Raw genomic sequence first — 13,168 nt, forward strand, 5'->3', positions numbered from 1 at the left:
TCGAATGGATTTTGTTTCAATTTCTTGTTTGGTGTTGCCCTGAAGACCAGAGGAAGAGCTTAGGCCTCGGTACGCCTTCCTCGGGATTCTCAGTCAGTCTCCGTCTGACATTCCATTCATTTGTCTGGCTTGTCCTGATGACTCTGGGCAACGTGGACAATGAAACAACCATTCAATGTTCATCTGTCAACATAGTTCCTGTCAAACTCTCACAGTGAAATGTGATCCTTGGTCATGGTCGATGTGACACAACAATTCCCACCTTGAGATATAGTCCTGGATGAGAGGTTTTCTGTGTGTGTGTGGTGTGTGGTGTGGGGTGAGTGGGGTGTGTGGTGTGTTGTGTGTGTGTCTGTGTGTGCGTGCGTGCGTGCGTGTGTGTGTGTGTGTGTGTGGCTTCCCTTGCTGTGGCTGTTGACTCCTAGCAATGACTGTTGACCCTTGGTCAGAGACTGTTGATCTTAACTGTGATGATCTTATTCCCATTTCAATATCCTTGTTCTAATTGTTTGGTGGCTTGTAAAAGCTCACTATATCGAACACTCCAATTCATTTTGGCTCCTTTCCCATTTTTGCAATATCTGGTCTTAAGTCGTCCATGAAAAGTTGACTTCAATTGTAGGAACCTCTATGTAATCTTCATTTATTCCTGAAGCCCCTGAAAACTTTAAGCACGTTCTCCTGTAGCATTCCTCGTATTCAGAAACATCCTCAGAAATCTTTTACTAACAATCCACCACTTTCCTCCGATCAGTCCACGTCCGTCATTCTTCCAATCACCTCTCAATTGCATTCCAACCATCTTGTATATTTTGTTAGTCTTTAATGTTGTTGTCAGCTCGATGAGTCACAACATAGTCGACAAAGATTTGGATGCCATTATATGGGTGCAGTTTGTTCTTAATATGATAAAGCTCAATCCAAGTCTTTAGACTTCCATTTTTTAGGAGGTGGAATTTCTTTGGACCAATGGACTCCCTTCTCAGTTTAGGTGGTTGATGGGAAACCATTCGTCTCCTTTCATAGGTTCTATCATCAGTCCCATGTTTCTTCACATCCTTGGTCTTTATTGGGGCAAATCGTACCACAACTGCCAATCTTATTGCTTCATCACTGTAAACCTCTCCTGTGTCACTAGAGGTTGCCGTAGAGTCCATGCTGTGATTGCTCAGGGTCCAGACGGTGGTGCTGTCTGGGGGGACCATCCAACGAGGGGGTGTTTCCCAAGGAGAAGCATTTCTGGCCAGACTGCGAGCTTGTGGTCCCTGCTGGGCTTTCTGATATTCTGATACTGCTTCAGTTTACTTGGAAGCTCCACGCAATGCACTTTGATTTGATTGCACGCACCATGTTGTGTTCTCACTTGCTCAGCTGAAGCAAAAAATTGCTATTTAGACTTTTTACCGTCTCTGTCACATTGGTTTTGTAATCGGTCACAGTTTTCCTTACCTCTTGCACCTGTTTGATGAACTTTTATGACTTGACTCATTCTGCCAAGTCATAAATTATGCTTTCTATCAGACCATGTGCCCACTTTGTCACAGATTTGAATTTCTAATGCAGCTTTCAGAACTGTGGTCATACTGCTGATGTCCAGCCAGTCTTATCCTTTCCCAAAGACAGTCTTCAGATCTTATTCCATATCTTAGTATCAGGCAAGGGTCACATTTCATTAACCATAGAACCATAGAACACTACGGCACAGTACAGGCCCTTCAGCCCTCCATGTTGTGCTGACCCATATAATGCTTAAAAAAAGTACTAAACCCACACTACCCCATAACCTTCCACTTTTCTTTCATCCCTGTGCCTGTCCAAGATGCTCTTAAATACCCCTAATGTTTTGGCCTCTATCATCATCCCTGGCAAGTCATTCCCGGCACTCACAACCCTCTGTGCAAAAAAAACTTACCGCTGATGTCTCCCCAAAACTTCCCTCCCTTAATTTTGTACCTATGCCCTTGACTCAACTTTGATTGTAACTCATCAAGTTGTAATGTCCTATTCAGTGAAATCTCAAACCCTCAGTCATCTGTGTACATGTAATAACCGGAGATTCAGCTCCCTCTTTTCCTGTAGCAGCTTTCGTGGCTTTGGCCATTGACTATATTCAATATTGTGTAATACTTAATTCATCCGTACTTTTATCAGTTGGATCGAAATACCTCTGGCTTGTGTTAAAATATTATTGGATTACAATCAGAAGATCACAGGATTGCAAAGAACAGTTTTCTTTTCTCATTGGATTTCAGTCGAAATATTTTGTACACATCAGATTACAGAGTCTGTTAGGTACTCCACTGCTTAGTAAGAATTTGAGTGCATGGTAAATTCCAGTGCCCAGGATAGCAATGTAAAGAATAAGAGAGCTTTCCTTCAGTCTTAAACCTGCACTAGATCAGGGCTTTCCCCACCTGGGGTCCATGGCATAAATAAACTTGGGAACCTTTGTACTAGATGGTATATTGAAGCAATAGCTAGATGATTTGAACTGCTGGGAGATGCTCCCCGACCTGTTCTGCCAGCCCCACTTCTCCGCGCTAACCCCATCCCCTCTGCTCCCTTCCGATGTCTGCCTTGGACGGAGTTGTCATGTTGTTGTCGGATTACCTCCCCCTCAACCTGCACAGGAAGAGTGTTGAGTACAATCAGACCTCCATGCAAGAAGCACTGTCTCAGCTGAAGGAGATCGATGCGGATATGGGTGGGACAGAGATCCTGCAGCCCCTATCGGCCATCTACACAACACCCTGCGTGCCAGGACACCCGCGACAGGTAAAGTGCATAGTCACCCCTCCCTGTGGTTCACCCGAGACACGGAGAGACTGAAAGAGTGGAAGAGGAGGAGAGAGGGAGGGGAGGGAGGGACTGAGGTGGGGGCAGTGAAGGACTGAGTGTGAGACATGAGGGAGTGTGAGTAGTGGCAGTTGGGAGAGGAGTTCAGGGAGTGAGGGAAGGAAGGAGTTGGGAGAGGAGTTGAGGGAGTGAGGAAGGAAGGAGATGGGAGAGGAGTTGAGCAAGTGAGGGAAGGAAGGAGATGGGAGAGGAGTTGAGTGAGGGAAGGAAGGAGATGGGAGAGGAGTTGAGTGAGGGAAGGAAGGAGATGGGAGAGGAGTTGACTGAGGGAAGGAAGGAGATGGGAGAGGAGTTGAGTGAGGGAAGGAAGGAGATGGGAGAGGAATTGAGTGAGAGAGGGAAGGAAGGAGTTGGGAGAGGAGTTGAGCAAGTGAGGGAAGGAAGGAGATGGGAGAGGAGTTGAGTGAGGGAAGGAAGGAGATGGGAGAGGAGTTGAGTGAGGGAAGGAAGGAGATGGGAGAGGAGTTGACTGAGGGAAGGAAGGAGATGGGAGAGGAGTTGAGTGAGGGAAGGAAGGAGATGGGAGAGGAATTGAGTGAGAGAGGGAAGGAAGGAGTTGGGAGAGGAGTTGAGCAAGTGAGGGAAGGAAGGAGATGGGAGAGGAGTTGAGTGAGGGAAGGAAGGAGATGGGAGAGGAGTTGAGTGAGGGAAGGAAGGAGATGGGAGAGGAGTTGAGTGAGGGAAGGAAGGAGATGGGAGAGGAGTTGAGTGACGGAAGGAAGGAGATGGGAGAGGAGTTGAGTGAGGGAAGGAAGGAGATGGGAGAGGAATTGAGTGAGAGAGGGAAGGAAGGAGATGGGAGAGGAGTTGAGTGAGGGAAGGAAGGAGATGGGAGAGGAGTTGAGTGAGGGAAGGAAGGAGATGGGAGAGGAGTTGAGTGAGGGAAGGAAGGAGATGGGAGAGGAGTTGAGTGACGGAAGGAAGGAGATGGGAGAGGAGTTGAGTGAGGGAAGGAAGGAGATGGCTGAGAGGAGATGAGGGAGTGAGGGAAGGAAGGAGATGGGAGAGGAATTGAGTGAGAGAGGGAAGGAAGGAGGTGGGAGAGGAGTTGAGCAAGTGAGGGAAGGAAGGAGATGGGAGAGGAGTTGAGTGAGGGAAGGAAGGAGATGGGAGAGGAGTTGAGCGAGTGAGGGAAGGAAGGAGATGGGAGAGTTGAGGGAGTGAGGGAAGGAAGGAGATGGGAGAGGAGTTGAGAGAGTGAAGGAAGGAAGGAGATGGGAGAGGAGTTGAGTGAGGGAAGGAAGGAGATGGCTGAGAGGGAGGGAGAGAACAAGAGCGGGGATGAGAGAGAGGAACAGTGAAGAGAGGATGTGAGTGGAGAACGAGAGCGAGAGAATGGGGGGATGAGAAAGAGTATCGTAATTAAACAAACGGGACAGAACATAGAGAATCTGAGGGATGAGAAAGAGAGAGTGTGAGAAGAAGGGAGTGAGAGGGGACAGATGAGAGAAATTAAACAAAGGGGGGTAATCAGAGACTTGGGTAGGAAAACATGTGAATGGGAAGGAGAGGGGATTAAGAGTAAGAGAGGGACAGAAGGGAAGGAATGTGACGGGATGTGTGGGAGAAATAATAAGAGGCGGGAGAAAGAGAGAGGGAGTCACTGAGTGAGGATAACACTATGGGAATAGTGTGCTGGCACTGGGGGGACTGCAGAGGAGATTCACCAGGACCGTCCCAGGGACAGAGTGTCTCGGTGATGAGGAGAAAGGTTGGTCTGTCTCCCCAGGGTGGAGGATGGTAGAAGGGAACATGACTGAGGTTCAGAAAATAATGATGTGTATAGACAGGAAACTTTCCCCCACATCAGAAGTAGGTAAAACTGGAGGCTGTTGATGTTGGGCGGGGGATGTGGAAGAGATTTAGAGGGAATCTGAGAGGACATTCTTCGGAGAGGAGCAAGGCCCTGGGACAAAGGAGAGAGTGCAGTTACTGATGGCATTTACAAAGTGTGCAGATGAGCACTTGTGTTGTCTAGGTACAGAAGGTGGCAGGGTAGTTACTGGAAGATGCAAACAATATGGATAGGTGCTCTGTGGTCAGTATGGATACAATGGGCAGAATGGCCTGGGTCTTTCCAGGATAACTCTGACTCTCTGCCTCTCTCCTAGCTCTTTGTGTTCACGGACGGTGAGGTATCCAACACCAAGCAGGTGCTGGCTGAGGTTCAGAAGAACAGCCCCAGCCACAGGTGAGAGGTGTAGGGGTAAGGAGGGGTTGCTGTCCCTGACACAACCCAGACTCCCTCTCCACCTCCTCCAAACCTCCCCTCCAACTTGTCCCTGCCTGCCCCTCCAAAAAACCCGCCTGCCCCTCAAACTTCTCCCTGCCTACTGCTCCAGCTTGTCCCCTGCTACCCCCCAACTCATCCCAACCATACCCTCACCCTCTCCCTCATCCCCACCTCTCTCTCCCACCCTGTCCCCACCTCACCCTCGCACCCTCGACCCGACCTCATCCTCTCCCTCCCCCGTCACCACCTCACACTCTTCCACCCCACGTCAGCCTCCCACTCTCCCTCGTCCCCACCACCTCGACACACATTCAGCTCTCCCATTCCCCATTCGTCTCCTTGTCCGCCATTCTTTGTCAGTCCTCCACCTCTCTTCTCCCACCCCTTTCTCCTCCAGATCCGTCTCTTCCACCTGAACTTTTTCTACTGCTCTCTCCAACTGCCTCCTCCCATCTTTCCCCAATTATCCCGCCCATAATATTGTCTAATTTATGTTCCACCACCAATCTTTTGCAGTTCCTTCTCCCTTTTCTCTTCCATCCTGTCCTTCTCTCCTTTCATTCCCCTGCCCCTCAATCCCATTCCCATTTGGAGCGAAATAACACTAGAGATTACTTCAGCCCCACTGTGTGGACAGCAACGTTGGGCAGGAGCAATGGTAGCATCCATTCCCAGCATGCAATGCAGCAGAGAAACCCCTCTATTACTGGAAGTAAACCATGGCGGTTCACCATCCCGTTCTCCAGGTGCTTTTCCTTCGGGATTGGTGAGGGGGCCTCCACAGCGCTGATCAAAGGCATCGCCAAGGCGGCCAGCGGGAGTTACGAATTCATCACCGGGAAAGACAGGATGGAGCCCAAGGTACTGAGGCAGGGACAAGGTGGGAAACCCCGAGTTGCTGGTGGGGGGGGGGGTGGTTGTCGGGATACTCTTATTGGGGGTAGGACCTTGCGTGTGGGGGAGCGAGGGGGTCACCCCCCCAGAAATGTACAGGGAAGACCAGCAGGCACAGCGGTGAGGATCAGTGTCTCTCAGTGCCTGATCTCGGAATCGCAGGTTCGATCCCAACCTCCGCCACTGTGGGTGTGTGTGTGAGAGAGTGTGTCTGTGAGGGAGCGGGGTTGTGCCTTGGACAGGGGGTGAGACGGACCCTCCCAGGACTCAGAGATGTGCAGGCTGATGGGTTAACTCCCCGTTCCTGCCCCCCACAGGTGAAGGGGTGAATTCAGGGTGTTTCTGTGCTGAATCTCCATGTGAAGTGGGGGACGAGGAGACCCTGGAACTCTCCGAGGCCTGGGGAAGAGAGCAGAGGAGAGGGACAGTGCAACAGATTGGGGGAGCCCAAAATGGGAGAGGGATGGATGGGGTAGTGGGTCGGCCCTTGCAAAGTGAAGCCAAGAAACCTCAGTCTGATCACAGTCTGAAACCACAGTGAAGAGAGGCTGGGTGGGACACGCTGAGAGCAGGCGGGACATGGAGACGTCCTCGTCAGCTGGCCCCTAACCCTAACCAGGCACTGAACGGGGGTCTCTGAGTGTAGGAATCACGAGATGGGACGGAGCCTGCAGAAGTGTTGATCTCTTCCTGTCCCCCACAGGTTCTCCGGACCCTGAAGTACGCCCTGCAACCCAGCGGGACAGGGGTGAGCCTCAGCTGGGACCTGCCCCCAGGGGTAGAGGCCGCTCTGCTGTCACCCCTCCCCAGCACGCTCTTCAACCAGCAGAAAACCATCGTCTACGCCCAGCTGAAGGGGCAGGTGAGGGTCAGGCGTGGGGAGATGGGGACTGCTGGTGTGCATTAAGGTAAAAGTAGGGTCACCTCCCCTCTGTGTTATCCCAGGAGTCTCTCTTTCAGGGATTCCTGTTAAAGGGGAACTCTCCTCATCACAGATCCATGTTAGAGTGGGAGTCTTTTTCTATGTAGGACTTCTGTTAAAGAGGAGATAGTTGACCAGGACGCCTGTTAAAGAGGGGATCTGGGACCCCTATGAAAGGGGAGTTCCTCTCCATCAGACACCACTGTTAAAGGGTGTGTCTCCCTGTTGGAACCCCGGATAATTGGGACTGTCTCTCTGTTGGGACCCCAGTTAATGGGGAGTCTCCCCCCACCGGGTATCCCTGTTAAACAGGGAGTCCTGTTAAAGTGGTTCTTTCTCCATTGGGGTCTCCTGTTATGGGGGAGTCTCTCTTTGTCAGAGACCCATGTTAAAAGGGGAGGGGGTCTCTCTGCTGGGGATTCCATTTGAAGAGGGTCTCTCTCCATCAGGGAATCCTGTTACGGAGGTGGGGGTGGGGTTGGAGGTTCAGACAGGCAATGAACCTCACCTGGTGGCCACTGTCCCCGATGTTCCCTGACTGTTTCTGTCTCCTAGATGGATCCCGACCTGGAGTGTGGGGTGACACTGAAATATTCACTGGGGGAGCAGCCGGTACAAGCTGAGACCAGGTTCAGCCTGAGACCCATCGAGTGCAGGAGGTAACTGTCCCCAAATCCCTCAACTCTGCCCCCACCCTCTGTCACAATATAAAGGCTTCAGGAATAGTCTGCACTCCCCCCACACTATCCCCGTCATTTGTCGCAATTCAGGATTATTACTACCCCCCCCCCAGGGTTCTTGCACAGAAAACATGAAACACCCAACACATAAAAAAGGACAAATCCCGCAAACAACCAGAAAAATGAGCGAGAAACACAGAATATAAAACATGAAACCACAGAGTCATTGAAACAGTCTCGGACAGTTCAGTGTAGCTCGGTGTTGTACAGTGACTGCAGGCCGCAGAAGCAGTCCGCCCCCATCAAAATCGCACAAAATAGCAATAAAATAGGAGTAACCAGACGTCATTAACACGAAAATGGTGCACTGTAGCGGACTGGGACACGGAGCCCGGACTCGGACTGGGACACGGAGCCCGGACTCGGACTGGGACACGGAGCCCGGGACTCGGACTGGGACACGGACTGGGACACGGAGCCCGGGACTCGGACTGGGACACGGAGCCCGGGACTCGGACTCAGACTGGGACACGGAGCCCGGGACTCGGACTCGGACTGGGACACGGAGCCCGGGACTCGGACTCGGACTGGGACACTGAGCCCGGGACTCGGACTCGGACTCGGACGGGAAAAGCAGCCCGGGACTCGGACTGGGACACGGAGCCCGGACTCGGACTGGGACAAGGAGCCCGGGAGTCGGACTGGGACACGGAGCCCGGGACTCGGACTCGGACTGGAACACGGAGCCCGGGACTCGGACTCGGACTGGGACACGGAGCCCGGACTCGGACTCGGACTGGGACACGGAGCCCGGGACTCGGACTGGGACACGGAGCCCGGGACTCGGACTCGGACTGGGACACGGAGCCCGGGACTCGGACTCGGACTGGGACACGGAGCCCGGGACTCGGACTCGGACTGGGACACGGAGCCCGGGACTCGGACTCGGACTGGGACACGGAGCCCGGGACTCGGACTGGGACACGGAGCCCGGGACTCGGACTGGGACACGGAGCCCGGGACTCGGACTGGGACACGGACTGGGACACGGAGCCCGGGACTCGGACTGGGACACGGAGCCCGGGACTCGGACTGGGACACGGAGCCCGGGACTCGGACTGGGACACGGAGCCCGGGACTCGGACTGGGACACGGAGCCCGGGACTCGGACTGGGACACGGACTGGGACACGGAGCCCGGGACTCGGACTGGGACACGGAGCCCGGGACTCGGACTCAGACTGGGACACGGAGCCCGGGACTCGGACTCGGACTGGGACACGGAGCCCGGGACTCGGACTCGGACTGGGACACTGAGCCCGGGACTCGGACTCGGACGGGAAAAGCAGCCCGGGACTCGGACTGGGACACGGAGCCCGGACTCGGACTGGGACAAGGAGCCCGGGAGTCGGACTGGGACACGGAGCCCGGGACTCGGACTCGGACTGGGACACGGAGCCCGGGACTCGGACTCGGACTGGTACACGGAGCCCGGACTCGGACTCGGACTGGGACACGGAGCCCGGGACTCGGACTGGGACACGGAGCCCGGGACTCGGACTCGGACTGGGACACGGAGCCCGGGACTCGGACTCGGACTGGGACACGGAGCCCGGGACTCGGACTCGGACTGGGACACGGAGCCCGGGACTCGGACTCGGACTGGGACACGGAGCCCGGGACTCGGACTCGGACTGGGACACGGAGCCCGGGACTCGGACTCGGACTGGGACACGGAGCCCGGGACTCGGACTCGGACTGGGACACGGAGCCCGGGACTCGGACTCGGACACGGAGCCCGGGACTCGGACTCGGACTGGGACACGGAGCCCGGGACTCGGACTGGGTCTGGGACACGGAGCCCGGGACTCGGACTCGGACTGGGACACGGAGCCCGGGACTCGGACTGGGTCTGGGACACGGAGCCCGGGAGTCGGACCCGGACCGGGACACGGAGCCCGGGACTCGGACTCGGACTGGGACACGGAGCCCGGGACTCGGACTCGGACTGGGACACTGAGCCCGGGACTCGGACTCGGACGGGAAAAGCAGCCCGGGACTCGGACTGGGACACGGAGCCCGGACTCGGACTGGGACAAGGAGCCCGGGAGTCGGACTGGGACACGGAGCCCGGGACTCGGACTCGGACTGGGACACGGAGCCCGGGACTCGGACTCGGACTGGTACACGGAGCCCGGACTCGGACTCGGACTGGGACACGGAGCCCGGGACTCGGACTGGGACACGGAGCCCGGGACTCGGACTCGGACTGGGACACGGAGCCCGGGACTCGGACTCGGACTGGGACACGGAGCCCGGGACTCGGACTCGGACTGGGACACGGAGCCCGGGACTCGGACTCGGACTGGGACACGGAGCCCGGACTCGGACTCGGACTGGGACACGGAGCCCGGACTCGGACTCGGACTGGGACACGGAGCCCGGGACTCGGACTCGGACTGGGACACGGAGCCCGGGACTCGGACTCGGACTGGGACACGGAGCCCGGGACTCGGACTCGGACTGGGACACGGAGCCCGGACTCGGACTGGGACACGGAGCCCGGGACTCGGACTCGGACTGGGACACGGAGCCCGGACTCGGACTCGGACTGGGACACGGAGCCCGGACTCGGACTCGGACTGGGACACGGAGCCCGGGACTCGGACTCGGACTGGGACACGGAGCCCGGGACTCGGACTCGGACTGGGACACGGAGCCCGGGACTCGGACTCGGACTGGGACACGGAGCCCGGACTCGGACTGGGACACGGAGCCCGGGACTCGGACTCGGACTGGGACACGGAGCCCGGGACTCGGACTCGGACTGGGACACGGAGCCCGGGACTCGGACCCGGACCGGGACACGGAGCCCGGGACTCGGACGGGAAAAGCAGCCCGGGACTCGGACTCGGACTGGGACACGGAGCCCGGGACTCGGACTGGGACACGGTGCCCGGACTCGGACTGGGACACGGAGCCCGGGACTCGGACGGGAAAAGCAGCCCGGGACTCGGACTCGGACTGGGACACGGAGCCCGGGACTCGGATTCGGACTGGGACACGGAGCCCGGACTCGGACTCGGACTGGGACACGGAGCCCGGGACTCGGACTCGGACTGGGACACGGAGCCCGGGACTCGGACTCGGACACGGAGCCCAGGACTCGGACTCGGACTGGGACACGGAGCCCGGACTCGGACTGGGACACGGAGCCCGGACTCGGACTGGGACACGGAGCCCGGGACTCGGACTCGGACTGGGACACGGAGCCCGGGACTCGGACTCGGACACGGAGCCCAGGACTCGGACTCGGACTGGGACACGGAGCCCGGACTCGGACTGGGACACGGAGCCCGGACTCGGACTGGGACACGGAGCCCGGGACTCGGACTCGGACTGGGACACGGAGCCCGGGACTCGGACTCGGACTGGGACACGGAGCCCGGACTCGGACTCGGACTGGGACACGGAGCCCGGACTCGGACTCGGACTGGGACACGGAGCCCGGACTCGGACCCGGACTGGGACACGGAGCCCGGGACTCGGACTGGGACAAGGAGCCCGGGACTCGGACTCGGACACGGAGCCCAGGACTCGGACTCGGACTGGGACACGGAGCCCGGACTCGGACTGGGACACGGAGCCCGGGACTCGGACTCGGACTGGGACACGGAGCCCGGGACTCGGACTCGTACTGGGACACGGAGCCCGGACTCGGACTCGGACTGGGACACGGAGCCCGGACTCGGACTCGGACTGGGACACGGAGCCCGGACTCGGACCCGGACTGGGACACGGAGCCCGGGACTCGGACTCGGACTGGGACACGGAGCCCGGACTCGGACTGGGACACGGAGCCCGGGACTCGGACTCGGACTGGGACACGGAGCCCGGGACTCGGACTCGGACTGGGACACGGAGCCCGGGACTCGGACTCGGACTGGGACACGGAGCCCGGGACTCGGACTCGGACTGGGACACGGAGCCCGGGACTCGGACTGGGACATGGTGCCCGGACTCGGACTGGGACACGGAGCCCGGGACTCGGACGGGAAAAGCAGCCCGGGACTCGGACTCGGAGTGGGACACGGAGCCCGGGACTCGGACCCGGACTGGGACACGGAGCCCGGGACTCGGACTCGGACTGGGACACGGAGCCCGGGACTCGGACTCGGACTGGGACACGGAGCCCGGACTCGGACTCGGACTGGGACACGGAGCCCGGGACTCGGACTCGGACTGGGACACGGAGCCCGGGACTCGGACTCGGACACGGAGCCCAGGACTCGTACTCGGACTGGGACACGGAGCCCGGACTCGGACTGGGACACGGAGCCCGGACTCGGACTGGGACACGGAGCCCGGGACTCGGACTCGGACTGGGACACGGAGCCCGGACTCGGACTCGGACTGGGACACGGAGCCCGGACTCGGACTCGGACTGGGACACGGAGCCCGGACTCGGACCCGGACTGGGACACGGAGCCCGGGACTCGGACTCGGACTGGGACACGGAGCCCGGGACTCGGACTCGGACTGGGACACGGAGCCCGGACTCGGACTGGGACACGGAGCCCGGGACTCGGACGGGAAAAGCAGCCCGGGACTCGGACTCGGAGTGGAACACGGAGCCCGGGACTCGGACCCGGACTGGGACACGGAGCCCGGGACTCGGACTCGGACTGGGACACGGAGCCCGGGACTCGGACTCGGACTGGGACACGGAGCCCGGACTCGGACTCGGACTGGGACACGGAGCCCGGGACTCGGACTCGGACTGGGACACGGAGCCCGGGACTCGGACTCGGACACGGAGCCCAGGACTCGTACTCGGACTGGGACACGGAGCCCGGGACTCGGACTCGGACTGGGACACGGAGCCCGGACTCGGACTGGGACACGGAGCCCGGGACTCGGACTCGGACTGGGACACGGAGCCCGGACTCGGACTCGGACTGGGACACGGAGCCCGGACTCGGACTCGGACTGGGACACGGAGCCCGGACTCGGACCCGGACTGGGACACGGAGCCCGGGACTCGGACTGGGACACGGAGCCCGGGACTCGGACTCGGACTGGGACACGGAGCCCGGACTCGGACTCGGACTGGGACACGGAGCCCGGACTCGGACTCGGACTGGGACACGGAGCCCGGACTCGGACCCGGACTGGGACACGGAGCCCGGGACTCGGACTCGGACTGGGACACGGAGCCCGGGACTCGGACTCGGACTGGGACACGGAGCCCGGGACTCGGACTCGGACTGGGACACGGAGCCCGGGACTCGGACTCGGACCGGGACACGGAGCCCGGGACTCGGACTCGGACCGGGACACGGAGCCCGGACTCGGACTGGGACAAGGAGCCCGGGACTCGGACTCGGACACGGAGCCCAGGACTCGGACTCGGACTGGGACACGGAGCCCGGACTCGGACTGGGACACGGAGCCCGGGACTCGGACTCGGACTGGGACACGGAGCCCGGGACTCGGACTCGTACTGGGACACGGAGCCCGGACTCGGACTCGGACTGGGACACGGAGCCCGGACTCGGACTCGGACTGGGACACGGAGCCCGGA

General features: G+C 58.9%; 1 protein-coding gene across 33 annotated transcripts in view; it reads left to right on the forward strand.

Annotated features, from left to right (window-relative positions):
- LOC132381858 (von Willebrand factor A domain-containing protein 5A-like) overlaps nucleotides 1-13,168 on the forward strand; it is a 59,368-nt gene that overhangs the window by 26,199 nt on the left and 20,001 nt on the right. For all 33 annotated transcript variants that reach the window (XM_059951509.1, XM_059951513.1, XM_059951516.1 and 30 more), the window contains exons 9-13: nucleotides 2,631-2,775; nucleotides 4,968-5,047; nucleotides 5,836-5,950; nucleotides 6,687-6,845; nucleotides 7,461-7,564. In XM_059951509.1, coding sequence (XP_059807492.1) covers nucleotides 2,631-2,775; nucleotides 4,968-5,047; nucleotides 5,836-5,950; nucleotides 6,687-6,845; nucleotides 7,461-7,564 — 603 coding nt within the window. The remainder of the gene's footprint in view (nucleotides 1-2,630; nucleotides 2,776-4,967; nucleotides 5,048-5,835; nucleotides 5,951-6,686; nucleotides 6,846-7,460; nucleotides 7,565-13,168) is intronic.

This window comes from Hypanus sabinus, chromosome 26 (genome assembly GCF_030144855.1).
Source record: "Hypanus sabinus isolate sHypSab1 chromosome 26, sHypSab1.hap1, whole genome shotgun sequence".
Classification (NCBI taxonomy): Eukaryota; Metazoa; Chordata; class Chondrichthyes; order Myliobatiformes; family Dasyatidae; genus Hypanus; species Hypanus sabinus.